At 35.5% G+C, this 16,295-nt stretch overlaps 2 protein-coding genes across 2 annotated transcripts; one reads left to right on the top strand and one right to left on the bottom strand.

Annotated features, from left to right (window-relative positions):
- Positions 1–110: 110 nt before the first annotated feature.
- LOC127790776 (uncharacterized) lies at positions 111–6,836 on the bottom strand. The gene is made up of 7 exons (XM_052320445.1): positions 6,632–6,836; positions 6,251–6,420; positions 4,470–4,546; positions 3,999–4,064; positions 3,816–3,890; positions 3,653–3,727; positions 111–747 (listed from the first exon to the last, which is right to left on the bottom strand). The coding sequence occupies exons 1-7, from the start codon at positions 6,781–6,783 to the stop codon at positions 364–366; spliced, it is 999 nt and encodes a 332-aa protein (XP_052176405.1). The 5' UTR covers positions 6,784–6,836; the 3' UTR covers positions 111–363.
- Positions 6,837–9,163: 2,327 nt separating this feature from the next.
- LOC127790777 (ras-related protein RABC2a-like) lies at positions 9,164–16,205 on the top strand. The gene is made up of 6 exons (XM_052320446.1): positions 9,164–9,443; positions 12,790–12,858; positions 14,419–14,484; positions 14,578–14,699; positions 15,528–15,656; positions 15,728–16,205. The coding sequence occupies exons 1-6, from the start codon at positions 9,302–9,304 to the stop codon at positions 15,848–15,850; spliced, it is 651 nt and encodes a 216-aa protein (XP_052176406.1). The 5' UTR covers positions 9,164–9,301; the 3' UTR covers positions 15,851–16,205.
- Positions 16,206–16,295: the final 90 nt, after the last annotated feature.

Genomic DNA, 16,295 nt, shown 5'->3' with positions numbered 1-16,295 from the left:
GGCTCCTACAATTGACTTCACAGAGAGTTATGGCGTAGAAGTGGCAAGTGGGATGCAAGCATTTTCTCCGTTCAACATAGAGAAAGAGTAGCCTCAAATATAACACGATCTGCACAAAACTTGTAATTTGTCTAGCCTTTCACCGAGTAAATAGTAAAATCAGGATGGTACAACGTACCAAAGTGTTGAAAAAAAAAAAAAAAAGATACTACAAACAGAATAAGCAACCTCATTTCGAGTTCTCTGGGTTTTTGCATTCAATCACTAATTTCTATATCGCGGACTCCAAATACGTGCACTGCATATCAACATAGCTATTGCATGTCTGCCGATGTGCAAAAAGACAGTTTGTAGTCCCAACATTTATTGCCCTGGAAAACCTTGCGGAGGCTGCATTGGAGGCCTTCCCATCTGAGCACCGGGAGTGAAGTTTGCCATTGCACCGCTACCAAGGGGTGGCGGTGGCGGAGCAGGTAGACTTCCACCTGGAGGCATAGGCCTAGGACCATTTGTCATTGGAGGTGGTGGTGGAGGCAAAGATCCAGGTATAGGCGGCGGGCCTCTAGGAGGATTTCCCATTGGAGCTCCGGATGGAGGCCCTTGAGGTGGAGGCGGTGGTGGGGGTGGAGCTTGAGGTGGCGGGGGCAAAGGCCTTGGCGGAACACCGGGAGCCCCTGGGCCATTAGCTGCAGGGGCGGCTTGGCTTTTGTTTGCCTCTGGTGGCTTTGTTTTGAAGTACAACTGCAACTGCATATTAACACACATCCCACCGAGCCATGTCAGTAATGATTTAGGAACAATCTCTCATTAATTAAGTAATTAAAATAGGAAACAGTGATCAAACCCAGAACCATGTCAAATAAGATCCAGATCAACAATTTTTACTTCCCAAACAACCAGTAATACAGCTATAGGCCACCATATAATGCAACAATTCCTGCAACCCCATTGGAACAACTCATTCTATACATTGAGCAGCATCAGGCATAACCAAAAACCATATGGTGAAACAATCGCCGACCATATTACCACCCTCCCCCATGGGGCATCACTCTATGAAATGTGCCATTGTGATGGGAGCCTGTGCGTGTATATTAGGAATTTTGTAAGATAAGCAAAAGGAGTTTAACATAATCCACAGGTTTCAGACAACTGCTCATGCTACAGATTGAGCAGCAGCCACAAAGCAGATAGATGTGTGTATGTAATAGTGCCCTTGAATGGTTAAAGTAAAAATAGACAACATAAAACACAAGCTTCCCACCGTTGTTGGTTCTGAATTGAGTTCCTTATGGGCGATGAGCCACATTTTCTCACTTCTTCAACCCAATGATTTTGAATGTTTAACTGCTTTATCTTCTGCCAAAAGTGATCAGGTTCTTGACGATTAGGGACTCTATACCTTGAATTGCTTCAGCACTCTCTGTTAAGCAAAATGAAACTCGTATATTTGGCTCTTTACTCATTTTTTAAGATTAGCAGCACACAAACTCTATTTTTGTTTTACTTTCTAGCAGCCATTAAACTCACAATAGCTGAAGCTCCAAAAGAGAAAATCTTAAAAATTAATAGAACTGTTGGCCCTCATTAATTTCACTAACCAACCATGATGGATCTAATTAAATTACTGTGCTGGACAAAAGAATCTTGGGCTTAAAGATAAGCACAATAAGGCCAGGCAGAGCCGGCCTTACTGTAAGGCCAGCAAGGCGGCCGCCTGGGGCCCCCAAATTAGGAGGGCCCCAAATTTTAAAAAATTGTTATTTATATATATATTTATTTTTTAATAATAAATATTTTATTAAAAAATTAAATATAAAATATAATTTGATGAAAATATCAATGATGATAAAACACAATCTATTGAAGAATCCTTTAGAGTTTATTATTTTATATACACTATTGATCAAGTCATTTTTCACTTCGAAATAAGTTTGAGTAATTTGAAATATATGAAAAAAAAATTAGATTTCTAAGCAATTTTAAAAAATTAAAATCAATATATGAAGATGTTTTAAAAAGATATTGTTTGGATCTTAAAAATGTTCTTAAATTTGATGAACTTTCTAATATAGATGGTTTAGATTTATTTTTAGAATTAAGAGTGTTAAAGACACTTTTTAAGAGAAAAAAAAATAGTACATTGAAAATTCTTCACTACATCAAAAGAGTTGATTATTTTTCAAATACATATATTGCTGTTTATAGAATATTATTCACAATTCTAGTTTCAGTGACTTCTGCTGTAAAAAAGAAATTTAAAGTTGAAATTGATAAAGTCATATTTGAGGTCAACTATGTCGCAAGAAATATTGAATGGATTAACTATATTATCCATTGAATATGGTTTATTAGATAAACTTAATTATGGAATTTTAATCAACGATTTTGTATCTCAAAAGGTAAGAAAAATTAATTTTACATAAAACTGAATATAGGTCAACGCATATTTGTGGAATAAAATTTGTTCATTATTGGTGAACTTTACCTTTTTAATGTTATCTGTTTAATACTTTATTTTGTTTTCTTCTATAAAAAAATCAGGAATGTATAGTTTTACTCAAGTTGCACTGATCTTCTTAGAGTTTCAAGAAAAAATTAGTTTTGTTTTTTCTTTGTTTATTGTAGTAGGTTGTTTAGCATTTTTTAATCTCTGAGATATTATATTTTAGTTAAAAATTCACTATCATTAAAAAATTATCAAATTTTATAGTTAATTGAACTTTAACTTTAATTAAATGAAATGATAAAATTTAATGAAATGATTTTAATTTAAAGAAATGATAAAATTTTTTAATAAAAAAATATATTATTTATTTTTTTATAAAAAAAATAATACTCTTAAAAAGGCCACAAATTTTTTTTTCGCCTTGAGCCCCCAAATTGGTTGGACCGGCTCTGAGGCCAGGGCAAGCATAGCTACCCATTGGACTGGAGAAACCTCACCCATAAATGTCTTAACCTCTCTTCAGCGTGAAATAGATTTTCCCCTTGCTTAACTGAACGTAGGGTTGTCCAAAGTTATTGCCTACAAAGCATGAATACCTGTTTGGATGTGTCAAGTAGTCTCTGACACCAACACTCACCAAACACTTCCAGGTACACATTGCCCAAATATCCCATTATCTTTAACTTATATAAAACCAAAATAAAGTGAAATTAATCCATTAGGGCTTTCCCATTTAGATTTTAAATGTTCAGAATTCTACAACCCAAAACTTTTTAGTTGCTCATGAGTAGAATTTTCAGAGCCGGATATTGACACTTTTGTTCACAGTTCTTTCTTGAAATATGGTGTGGAAATACTTTTTACCACTTATAATATAATATGATATAAAATGTACTTTAATTCAAAAGTACTGAAAAAATAGTTGCTTTCATTTCACTACTGATGTGTCCATACTATGTTGTATGTTAATTTTTAATAAATTACAGTGTTAGCATAGCCATGTATGTGCACCATATTCAAGCTTCTTAGGTTATGACAATAAGCATACGAGTGACCCAGCCCCCATGTTGCAATAATGAAGAATCTGGCTCACAACTAATGCACTAACAGGGATGGACTCAGATTGCCATTATTATAAATTAGAAGAAGAAGAAGAAGAAGAAGAAGAATTAACCATGGTGGAAAAAGGGTAAATAGACATACCGTGAACATCTTTGAGTCTGGATCCCAGTGCGAAAAGAACTTAGGAGTGGATTTGTCAATCTCTGTGCTAGGAACCTAAAGCATTAACACAATCCATTTATTAACTCAATAGTAACTAAAAGAGACATTATTCGATGGTTCAGATTATTTTATGAGTGCCTACCTTGAAAGAAATGATCTCATACGGTTCAGCTGCAAACAGAAGATATTGATATCTTTTATCGAAAGGTTGGACTCTCTGTCATGAAATGTATAGTGAAATTAGGATTCATGTGACCTAGAAAAAGTAAGGTTCCAAGAAACACTGAACTTCGGCTTTCCTAAGTTATAGATGATAAAACTTTACCTGTTCAAAGGATGACATAAACCGGTGCCTTGGCTTTGTATTATCTTCAATCTCAGGATATTCAATCTGCACCAAATACCAATGTTACCAAGAGAAATTGATTCTTTTTTGTGGTGACTGCTGGAGGGATACACCTTGTTTCTCAATGCTACAGATCTCCATAAATAAATTTCTACAATAAAATGATTACTAGCTATCTACAAAATACAACTTACCTATCAACAGAAAGCATGTTTCTACTTTAGTTTAATTTTATAATATTCATTAACATTTACTCCTCGACTTGTTTTGGATATAAATTCTGCTTTTAGTTTGTTGACATGTTTATTTACTCCTTGACTTTAATGAACATGCTTTAGGTCTAATAAAATTACACTGCTACTTTAGTTCAACACACACAAACTGCTAATATTTAGGTCTAATAAAGTCACAAGGAAAAAAATAAAAAAAAGAAAAGAAAAATATGTGCACCTGGAATAGAAGAGACCTCTGCTTTGTCTCTGGATCAAACTGCTTTGTCACACGGTAACCGGGCCTACCAATTTTCACTGCAATTTTAAAAACTGCATTTAGAACTCATACATCACAATACTAAGCAGAAGAACCTGATATCAATTGCATAAATACTGGCATGATACTTATTCCTGGTTACAAGTAATAGTTAACATATAGTTTCAGTGTACAGAAATATAAAAGTTTCTTGTTTTCCATATTCAGTATGGTCTAGTCTGATCTTACTTGGAAGCGGATGCCACTAGTTCTAGAATGTGGTATGATAAGGGGGAATACTGATGTGGACTATTACTAGACTTCAGAAATTTCAAGAGCATTTTGTCTTTTTATAAGAAGCCCAATGAAATAATCTCAATTATTCTATTCTTTCTAAATTAATTATAGAAAACATATTTTCCAGGACATAATGGCCAATGTCGATATATTTTTTCTTATAAAAATTCTACCCTCTATATTTTAATTGGCTATATTTGTTCTACTTCTATCAGTCCAAAAAACTTTAAAGAGAAAAATGCAAAAAAACGTCAATTTAGGATCCTTTGATTTGCTGTCTTGGAATGAATATATACCATATTTTCAAATAAGCATACCAAATGACAAATTGAGAGAGTTTTTTTTTTTTTTGTAATATTAACCCTATTCCACACGTTTATTCACGAGCACCAAAGATTTTATAGCTCTCAACCCCAGCAAAGAACCAATTCTGTTAAGTTTAGGAGCTCTTAAATAACTCAATAAATGATTCTTGAAAGAGTTCTTGGCTCTGATACCAATCTATTAGGATTAGGAGCACTTTAGATAACTCAATCAATGCTTTCTACTGCCAATCTCTCACACTCCTCACCCGAAATCAAACCAACAACAGAAATATGAAAACCGTAATGAAAGACAGAATTAAAGGAATGAAAACATAAATGAAACAATCAAACCACAATCACAAGAGGCGCAAGAATTATCTTGGTTTAGACCACGGAAATGGCCCTACATCCAGCCACCAAGAACAAGAGCAATTCCACTAGAAACCGAGTGTAGAACAGTTACAAGAAGTCCCTCTCTTCTTCCCCTCTGACTCATGAATTCACCGCACTCAAGAGATTACAAACACTCTTCTTTACACAAAGTATTTCCTCTCTTCTTTACAGCAGTCTCACTCATATTCAAACACTTTTGGAATGATCAATATCTCACTCTTCCATCTCTATACCACCTGAGTACAATCTTCTTGGAGATTACAAAGATTTTCTTGGACACAAGCCTTTCCTCTCACACACACTGCACTCGATCATAGAGAATGAATGATCATCTGTGACTGCCCTGCCCTGTGTCTCCTATTTATGGACATTATGGGCAGTAATTACAAGGTTTTTATTTAGCCTACACAAAGACCGAAATACCACTTATAATAAAACACCTAAGCTAGACTCTTCTAACTTAGAATAAAACCAGCCGCTTCAAACACTCGAGACATCTCCTATTTTTCTTAACCTTCTGGACTGTTTTCTCAATGCAAAAACATCAACAAATTCAATAAAGATCCCGGCTAAAACTCTACACCCGCACCCACCAGGAGCATCCATTACAATGCAACGGCCTCCTACTTGGTTCACAACCTAGATTTAGTTCTATGATTACATTTTAACAATTGACTCCAAGTATACAATAAATCACAGCCCTTATTGAAGGGTTGGTACATAAACAACTTCTGAATTATCATTGTAGCAAGAGATAGATGCTTTTACCAGACTTTTTGAGTGCAACCTTCCGCTTGTGAGGCTGCGGCAGAGCCGGGGCCTCTTTCGCCTCACGAGCCGCTCTCTTAGCCAAATTGGTCTGATGCCGCTTCCCCTGTGTATGCGCCAAGTAGTTCCCCTCATTGTTGTGCAGTGTCAAGCAAAGCTTACACTCATAGCTAACAAAACCCCAACAGCAAAAACAAAAAATCAACACATTTACATATACAGCAAGCATAAAAAAACCGGGAAGAACAAGAACAATAGTTTGGAAGTCCAAGTCCATCTAAAACTTAACAAATTTCAATACTTAATTCACTGAAGAACCAGTGACTTACATAAAAGAGTAGAATTATTGCGTGTCTGAGAAATGAAATTATCCGTTTTTACCTTCCGAGATGGTTGCGCATAAAATAGGGATCTTTGGCGAGATCGATGGTTTCGAGGGCCAGCCGCCGCAGCCGCTCGCGGCGGTCGATGGCTTCGTTCTGGGCGGAGGCGGCGCCACCGCTGCCCGGCTTCGAACCCCATTCTCTGTCCATCTGCAACCGACCTAGGCTCCACCGCAGAAAACGAAAAAGTGACGATAGCTTTCGGCTTTTATAGGATCCCCATGGGCCGGGCTTTAACAAATTTGGGCCTGGGCCTAGTTTTGGTGGGTCAGTAAGAACTTGTCCAATCCCACTTCCTTGGGTATCCGTTGGGCCTGGACTCATTGTCATTTCTATCACGTGAGTTGAAATATAAAAATTAAGAATATTATTGAATCTAACAAGGTGTTTAACGTCAAATACTAAATCAAAAGTGGGTAGAAGTAATTATTTCAAACATAAATGCTGGGCATTTTAGGATAATTTCTTTACTTAAAGCACTCTGTTCAGTTCATGATGGCTAATGATTTTCCTAATAATAATAATTAGGTGGGCTTGGGTGGTTTTTTAAAATTAATCTCTTAGCTCATTGGTGAGTAACTTATATATATATTTCAAATAATATAATAAAAAAAGTGGTGACATCTCACTTCACATTCCTTTTTCTTCCTAAAATATATTTCTTCTCAATCATGAGTTCTCCCTGTAGATTCCCTTCATGAGATTCAGAGCTTGGGCCAGCCAAAGTGTGATGTTATCCCAACTTTATAATTTTATTCTTAAATTTCTTGTCTATAACTAATGTTAATTATTATTTTTAGGTCAATGATCAAGAGGATTAAGAGGTAATGAGTGTATTTTATTTAAAAATATCACTGTTCTAATCCAAAGTCATCAATTTGATTTTTTATTTAGGATGATTGTGCTTGTACGACTCTTAATGCTCATGTCCTTGATTACGTCAGAAGAAGTAAATTATAAATATAAGGTTTTGTCTCACTGCATAGGACGAGGATCAAACTCATGATCCATCAAACTGATACTAATATATCATTTATTAGACCACTTATTTTATGCTCGAAAATATCAGTTTGATTTTTCACTTTACTAGAACTTGAGTGGTCCTAACATCATATTATGAATTTAAGTGAAAATTCATGACATTGTCAACAAGACTCTAGTACGAGATAAATATATTTCAAAAATAATTTGTCCCTGAACCTGGCATAGCTCGATTGAACCCAGCATAAACAAATGCTAGGCCATATCTTAGACTAAAGGTGCTCTTTGTTGTTGTCCACAAATGATCAGATAGCCAGCTAAAATTGAACCCAGGATAAACAATGCTAGGACATATCTTAAGACTAAAGGTGCTCTTGTTATTGTCCACAAATGATCAGATTGCCAGCTAAAATCTAATTCTAATAAATTGGTTTGTCAACTGTTGCCGATAGTGATAGATCCAGTTCAGTTGGTCTCTCTCCCCAGGTTGAACAGCACACATCCTCCTGCCTTTCTTTCCATTCCAAGGAAAGGGATGCATTTGTTGCACAACCACCTTCAAAATGATGATCATTATTTTCTCCCCCTTTTTCTTTCCACTTTCTTGGTAGCCAAACAAGGCTGGGATGTGGGATTAAAGTCCCCCCCCTCACAATGACACACATCTTGAGTTAAAATCTGAATCCAAAACCACAACCACAGAACCCAATGACAGTGACCAGTCACCAAGTTCATGGACCCCCAAATTAACCCCCTTGTGGGAGCCCCTGCCCCAATTTTACCATGATGATGCTACTATTCAGGTAAGCAATATTTTCATATATGGGCCAAGGCTAAAACTGGCCAATCCATAGTCCTAAGTAGGTAAAGGATGAAATATATTAGGATGATTATCTGTCACATGTTGATTCATTTGTTATCATAATTAATAAGAATGTTACCAATCCAAGGTCTAGGCCAACAACATATTTAGAAAGAAAATATATTTTTATTTTTTTAATTGTAACATTTTTTATTCTTTATTCTGTTAGTTAAAACTTATATCATGAATGACTAACTTGAGATATTGATTTAATGTAAATCGTTCACTAAAATATAATTAATGGAGCTTAAATTATAAATAATTAAAAAAATAAAACCAACAAAGTATGTCGCAAATGGATTTAAATTCGTTACCTTGCAACTAAGTTAAAGATGCTTTTAACAAATTTTGTGAATATTATACTTTATAAAGGGTGTTTGAGTAAAACCACATGAACTTGTGTTTTTTAACGTTTATGAAATGAAAATTGAGCACTTCCACGAGAACAATGATACGACAAAAAGTTGGTGTGGCTTTGTCGCCGTCTCAGGTGCGTGCGACATCAACCAGAGAGGGAGAGAGAGAGAGAGAGAGAGGTTAAAAATTTGTTGTTCTGCGCTGTTAACAGCTAGCAGCTAACGGTGCCTTTAACGTCTCTCTCCCTCTGTGTATGTATACGTATATAGAGGCGTATGCTGCACAAGCTTTTCCTCTTTCTTGCTATTTGTCCTCCCTTCTCCCCCCCCCCCCCCCCCCCCCCCCCCCCCCCGCTCTCTCTCTCACACACACACACGTTAAATACACATTGTCACTGTTGTTCTTGCTGTTGTTGAAGAGAGAGAAACAAAAGACTAGAGGAAGAGAGGGGGGAGAGTTTGATGACAGATGGGTTCGTCGTCGGGACAGAGCCATAGTAGTTACGATCTGTCGTTCAAGATCTTGCTGATCGGCGACTCTGGCGTCGGCAAGAGCAGCCTTCTTGTCTCCTTCATCTCCTCCTCCTTCGACGATCTCTCCCCTACTATCGGTACTCTCTCTCTCTCTACACCCACATCTTACATTGTTAATTTCTAATCTGATTTGGTTGTTCAACTCAAGTGTTGAATTTGTATGTTGATTGAGCTTATTTGGGGTTTTAAGTGGCTTTTCTTTGTCTCTGGGATAGTCTTGTTTACTGTTCTAGTTTTGGCTAGGAAAGTTGTTTTTGTATTTGTGAATTAAAACCAAAATTTGATCGTTATTATTGCGCTTTATTGAAATTCTTACTGGAGGAGTCTCAGGCATAGGTTGCCTGATCATTTGGTATTTCAAGATCTTACATGGTGATGCTTGATGCCGGTATTGATTAAAACATGTAACTAGGATGCTGAAACTAGCAATAAGTTTAGGCGGCTCAAGATGGTATTAAGGCGTTGCGATTGTTATTGTTGTTGATTTAACACATAAATAAAATCCAATGCAGCTGCATCCCTGTCAATTCAAAAAACTAAGTTTAATGGATTTATGTTATGATCCACTGCAAGTTATGGGACTTGTCCCACATTGAAAGTTCAGGCTTCTGGTGTGGGGTTTATAATCTCTTGGGCACCCTCCCCTTAACAGCTAGCTTTTGAGGGTGAGTTCTACCTGAAAGTTGTAACAATTTACCACAATTGTATTAAAAGGTTGCTCTGCAACCTAAGTTGAGTACTCAAGGATTTGCCCTGATTGGTGGGCTTGCAACCCTAAGGTAGGTAGTGGATCAGGTAAGAATGTTTTGCCCTGAAGAACTCTATCCTGTTACCTGAGTATAAAATAGGCAAATAGGGCCATGGTAAGTGTTAGGAAAATGAGAATGGTTACTAGTGTAGTTAGAGAAAATCTGGATTTAAACAAATATCAAATCTCTTGCTAAGAGGCATGATGACACTTCTTGAAGATAGTCAGAGCCTCCCACTGTGGAAGGGATCTAGCAACTCTATCTCTGGGATTCAACTTAGCTTGGATTCAATCCCGTTCCCTCACAGTTTTGCACTAACTGATGAGAACCAAGTACTTCTCAACCTCATCTCCAGATGATCAAGGTGTAATAGTGTATATGTAGGTATTTCCATTATGAATGTTTTTAATATTTGAAGACAAATCCTTTGGACTTCATAACTTATGACTTTTAGGATACATTCTTAATTTCTAAAGGCCTTTTGGAGTTCTTAATTAATGCATAACTTCTCTAGTTAATGTTGTTTTAATTTATGTCTTTCGGATGGCCAAGCCTACTGAGTTTCCAACTCATTAATTTAATCTACTTAATTTAAATCGTTTTCCAACATTAAGATTCCCCCAAGGTAAAAATTTGTGAGATGCATGAATCCCTATTTCCAACTTAGCATTTTTGGGGAATGTTTTTTGCTGGGGTTTTCATTTCAAAATGGGGAAGGGGACTATAAGATTTTTAAATGTTATTTGAGAAAAATTCTATAGAATATTCTGTTATTTGATGAAAATAGACTTTCTCTTGCAGTCTTGGCAAAATTCCCGAACTTGCAAATGTAAAATAATTAATTCATACAATGAGAAGTTGGTCAATTTTAAGAAATTATGCTTTCTCTGTTCAAGAATCATTTTGACATTTGTTAATTCTTAAAAGGGGCACAGAATACAAGATTTTATTGCACTTAAAGGAAAAGCATTTGCAAAGTAACGGTTGGGCCTCTGAAAACAGAGACAATCCTTAGAATTAACAATCCCTCACTTTTATTAGATATCTGGACCAAAGAAATAGGAACAACCACTCCAAATTTATGTCTATTAATTTTCTTGAGTCATTTTGGACAATCATTAGATTCATTATTGAAAAATTAATTGTTCTCACAATTATATTATTAATATTTCTCGTGGCTCACAACTTTGCTCTTTCTCTCTCTCTCTCTCTCTATATATATATATATATCATAGAGAACATACAACTTAATGTGAGTCAAAGAACTAACAAGAGTAAGCTTACCACCATGAAAACTTTTGTTTTAAATCTAATAGCTTTGATGTTGCTGAGATTGTCTTGAATTAAAAATTTTACATGACCCAACCCAAACTATAATAGGGATAGGATTTCTGTGTCAAATCTAAATCTCAGTGAGCTTAGAATTTTTGACCTAGCTCATTCTCTATATAAATAGAGCTTCATATTGTTGGAAAGATTAAAATGAAATTCCCAGTTTCCTCTATTATGGCTGAGAATGAGTGGACAAAGAGATAAGAGAAGTTAAAGGGATGAAGTGATAAGGAGATAAGGCAATGTGAGGAAGATAACTCTAGCAGCTCCAGCAATTTAAGTTTCCTAATTCAAATCTGTAAATCTGTTCCCGTAGTTTAGGAGATAGTTGTTCCTATTTTTTGGGAGATATTTTAGATAGTCGTGTGTATATATATATCCCATAGTTGCAGAAATAAAAATAAGCTTCAATTTAATTGAGTAATGTTTATTAGTTACTCGAGTAAGGTTTTAACTTACTCGAGTAATCTTTCATAGTTACTCAAGTAAGCTCTGATATTACTCGAGTAAAGTTGTTAATTACTCTAGTAGTTATTATTTTACCTTCTGTTCATCGTTTGTTCACATATTTAATAATCAAATTGTGGGAGGGCATTTAAGTTATAGAATCTCAGTGAGATTGTGAGTTTGGGTGTATTGGGGATTTGAGGTTGTGTGAGATAATTTATCTCTTTTGTAACCCACTATTCACATAGTGAATTTTCTTCCTCACTTGCCCATGGATGTATAAATTTTCCAATCCATGTTAAATCAATGCGTCTTGAATTTTGATCTCCTGTGGGTGTTATAGAATATATTTTTCTGTTTGTTTTATTCCACATCAAGTGGTATAAGACCCGATACCTAACTGATGTGGATATAATAAAGTCCATTGGTTTAAGGACCTTGCTTGGATTCTATTATGACTTCCTCCTTTCTTCTATAATATGTGTAAAAGATGGAAAAGCTTCTTGACAAGAATTAAGGTCCATGAAGTCACCAATTGAAATTCGATGGCTTTGATATTCTTTTGCAAGAGACTAATATGTGATTGCCAATCCTCTTTGAAAGTTCATTCTTTTGATGGGCTGTGGTGTGTCTTCCTAGTTGTTTCTCTTTGACCCATAAAAGAACTCTCTAATTCGTAGATGTTTTTGTTTGCTAAATGTGTGCCTCTATAGCATTTTCTCCTGTACTTACAAGGTAAATGTCTTGTAAAAATTGATGCCCATGGAACTATATTCTCTTAAACACTCGACTGAATGACACAATATAAAGAACAGCCTTCTGCATGGAATGCTGGTATTTTTTACCTAATTATGAATTATTTATTTATTTTTGTCCTCTTCTCAACTATGAGCAGGTGTAGATTTTAAAATAAAGCAGCTCACAGTTGGCGGGAAAAGATTGAAGTTAACCATTTGGGATACAGGTATTAAGTTGCCGATAGTATATTGTTTATCTTACCATCAAACAAGACTTACTGGTTTTAGTAGGACTTCCATTAACATCATTTCATAATCATTATTCTACTGTCACATGTTGGTTGTGGGATGAAGTCTTGTGGCTGTTGTAGTTGTACTGTCATGTTTTGGTTATTATCCTACCCTCTCCTGGAGTATCCTTTACAGTTGACAGCCAATGCAGTATCGGTACCCAAGCCCATAGGGGGTAGGACTCCCATCCGACTTCTCTGGTTAATATCAGCTGTCTTGTTCGAGGAGAAGGAAAAATAAGCAACTTGGGCTTCCTCTTATTAGAGATATATTCTTTCAGTTCATTGAAATTAACCTTTATCCTCTCGTAATCACACGATCATGGTGTTCAGCTTTCTTATACAATGGACCAAGTTTAGCATTCTCCATGATGGGATGAATGATCTGTTTAAATGTTAATAAGATCTTTCATAGATAAAAGCTGACACTTTAGTTATGTTCATACAAATTCATTTACTATTTTTCATAGTTTGCTAAAATCTGATCAATTAGTAATTTATTAATACTGACAGTGAGTAATATTCATATTAATATCTTGCTCATAATAATTGGTACTAAATTATTTATGAAATACAACATTAACTAGTAGTTTAATTTATTTATTTTCAATAAAGGAGTTAGTGTTAATTATATTCATATTAATGTTAAGGTCAGTGTGGTCGTTTCTGCTTGAAAATACCATATTAAATATTGGTTGAGCCCAAAAACTCTACTATAGAAAAATCTATAAGTATTTGGTTTAAGAAACATTGCAACAGGTTATTTTCCAATCCACTTCTTCCTCAGCTTATTTTCCGCTTGCAACAGCCGATTTTCAAATCAATTTTTAATCAGCTTATTCCCCACAGCTTTTGTGAAACAATATTTATACTGTCCTTGACAATTTTAAAGATATTATCTAACACATTACATATTAATGCCTCTGTACCAAGAAATGTTTTTGTAGCATTTGAGTGCTTTCTGTTTCTAACTGATTTAGTTAGACAACCATATTTCCTCTTTTTGGCTATTCAAAAGTGCAAATGCTTATGCGGGAGCTACCATTTTGTGGTCTTAACTATTTATAGTGTCCCATTTCACCTGTAATGGAACAGTTGTACCTTTTACCAAAGGACTGTTGAAATCTGAATATAGCCTAATGAAGAAGTAATTACTTCTCTGCTGGTAGAAAAATGAAAACTTGCATGGATTGACAAGAAAGAAATCCTTTGGGGTACATGATGCATCGTGTCTAACTACTTTCTATATCTCATTGTGATACATTCTTGATATGATCCATATGTCTTGAGTTGTGGTGACGGTCACTTATCTTAATTTCTCAAAGAGGAGAGAGATTTCCTCCCTCAAACATGTAGCATGTGGATATCAAGCATTGTTTCTTTTTTGAGATGTATTATACATATGCGTGCCTTGTGTAGATAATATTTGAGCTTTTTCATAAACCACATGCATTAACTAATTGGATTTGGTTTGTAAACTTGACATATCTGTTTCAGCTGGACAGGAGAAGTTCAGAACATTAACAAGTTCTTATTATAGAGGCACCCAGGGGATCATTCTTGGTAACTATCAGTAGTAAAAATATCATATTTTCTCATCCATATGTTCTCATAGTTTTCCTTTGTAGAAGTTATACAATTTTTCTTGTTCTGAAGTATATGATGTGACGCGGAGGGAAAGCTTTACAAACTTGTCAGATGTCTGGGCTAAAGAAGTAGATCTCTATTCCAGTAATCAGGATTGCGTTAAGATGCTTGTTGGAAATAAAGTTGATAAAGTAAGTTCTACATTCTCTTTCTAAGCTTGAAAAAAATTTGTCAATGATGGTAAATGAATTAATGGTCAAGTGACCAGTGCATATACTAGGATCTGAGTCTATGGTAGCAATAAACTCTCTCTCTGTAAGTTCCCTGTTCCCTGTTTGGGTTTGTCTCCATTTCAATGAACACTGGTAAAACAATATCCATAGGATGCATTTGACACTATGCTATTCTGTTTCAGTGCAAGAAAACTAAATACAAATTCCTTTGTACTTGATGGTTTTATATGTTATTTTCTCAAGTAGCAGTATAATCATCGAATGGATGGGAAAGGTGAAAACGCTATGCAATGGAGAGGGAGGTCAAAGTCATAGGGCCTTGAAGTAATAGACTCAAAATACTACAAAGACACACAGCATCAACAATCACAAGAAAATAAAACAATTGACTTCTTATTGAAGGTATTACAACAACAAAACAAAGAAAGGAAAGGAAAACAAAAAATATACCACATGTGGAGTAATGAGATTTACCTTGGAAAGTTCAGAAATTATGTTAGGGAGTGGCTTAGATTGCATTCCCTAATAAAGAATTGATATCTTACTGCTTTAGGAAATAGAGAAACCTGGAAAAGCTTTTTATTTGCTTTTATCTGATTCTCTTTCCCTGTTTGAGTACTCTTTCAAATCTGTCTGCTGATTTATTATTAAGTGGGACCTTTTGTAGTAAAAATATACATTATGGTTCTTGCTTCTGCTATCACATGCTTACTTTCACTTGTCAGGGTAGACCTTCTTTGTTTGTTTCTTTGGTTATTCACATTTTAAGAGCCCGATATATGACAGGAATCAGCAAGGGCTGTAAGTAGAGAAGAAGGAATTGCTCTTGCTAAAGAGCATGGAAGTCTATTTCTTGAATGTAGTGCCAAAACTCGAGCAAATGTGGAGCAATGCTTTGAAGAGCTTGCTTTAAAGGTAAGGAGAAGCCACCTTTCACCTTTACATTGTTTACACTTGTATCAATTTACATTTTTTTATTTCTGCAGATAATGCAGGTCCCTAGTCTTCTGGAAGAAGGATCTACAGTAACCAAGAGAAATATCTTAAAGCAAAGACAAGAACACAAGGGCTCACAACCTGGTGGTGCTGGTGGTGGTTGCTGCTCATAAGATGCTGAGTGACTGCCAATGTGACTAAAATATAGAAAGCACAAATGCGACCCACCCCCCCACCACAAGCAGCACTTGTAATGGCAGGATGAGCTCATCAATTAAACCAGTGGTGATCAAATTTATGTACATTGATCATGTTTTTTCTTTTGTATCTCAATTCCTGTTGTGCTTTAGTTGTCCCAGTAAATAGTACGGTGGTTGTGTGGGAGTATTGGCACTCTAAATGATGTGTTTAGCTTGGGTAAAGTTGTTTGCTGTTTTGTCTTTTTTCTCTTCTTCCCACTTGTATGGGCACAAGTTTTCCTGGGTTTTTATCTGATGATTAATGTGAGTTATTTTTCCTTTTCTTTTATTTCCCCCCCTCTTTCTTGGCAGTGTCTTCAGCTACTGTTGCAAATGGCTTTTTGTGTCTCTATGACTAAACAAGTTGTCCTGATAAGTT

The sequence above is a fragment of the Diospyros lotus genome, chromosome 14, assembly GCF_014633365.1.
Source record: "Diospyros lotus cultivar Yz01 chromosome 14, ASM1463336v1, whole genome shotgun sequence".
Taxonomy (NCBI): Eukaryota; Viridiplantae; Streptophyta; class Magnoliopsida; order Ericales; family Ebenaceae; genus Diospyros; species Diospyros lotus.
Note: the sequence above shows the minus strand (reverse complement) of the source record. Positions and strands in the feature narration are given on the sequence as shown.

Excerpts from the sequence above, each read along its gene's own strand:
- LOC127790776 (XM_052320445.1), bottom strand. The coding sequence starts at position 6,783 with ATGGACAGAGAATGGGGTTCGAAGCCGGGCAGCGGTGGCGCCGCCTCC. Across the intron at positions 4,547-6,250 it reads GGTTGCACTCAAAAAGTCTG|TGAAAATTGGTAGGCCCGGT; the intron begins GTAAAAGCATCT and ends TTAAAATTGCAG. Across the intron at positions 3,728-3,815 it reads ATGAGATCATTTCTTTCAAG|GTTCCTAGCACAGAGATTGA; the intron begins GTAGGCACTCAT and ends TTAATGCTTTAG.
- LOC127790777 (XM_052320446.1), top strand. The coding sequence starts at position 9,302 with ATGGGTTCGTCGTCGGGACAGAGCCATAGTAGTTACGATCTGTCGTTC. Across the intron at positions 14,485-14,577 it reads CACCCAGGGGATCATTCTTG|TATATGATGTGACGCGGAGG; the intron begins GTAACTATCAGT and ends CTTGTTCTGAAG. Across the intron at positions 14,700-15,527 it reads TTGGAAATAAAGTTGATAAA|GAATCAGCAAGGGCTGTAAG; the intron begins GTAAGTTCTACA and ends GATATATGACAG.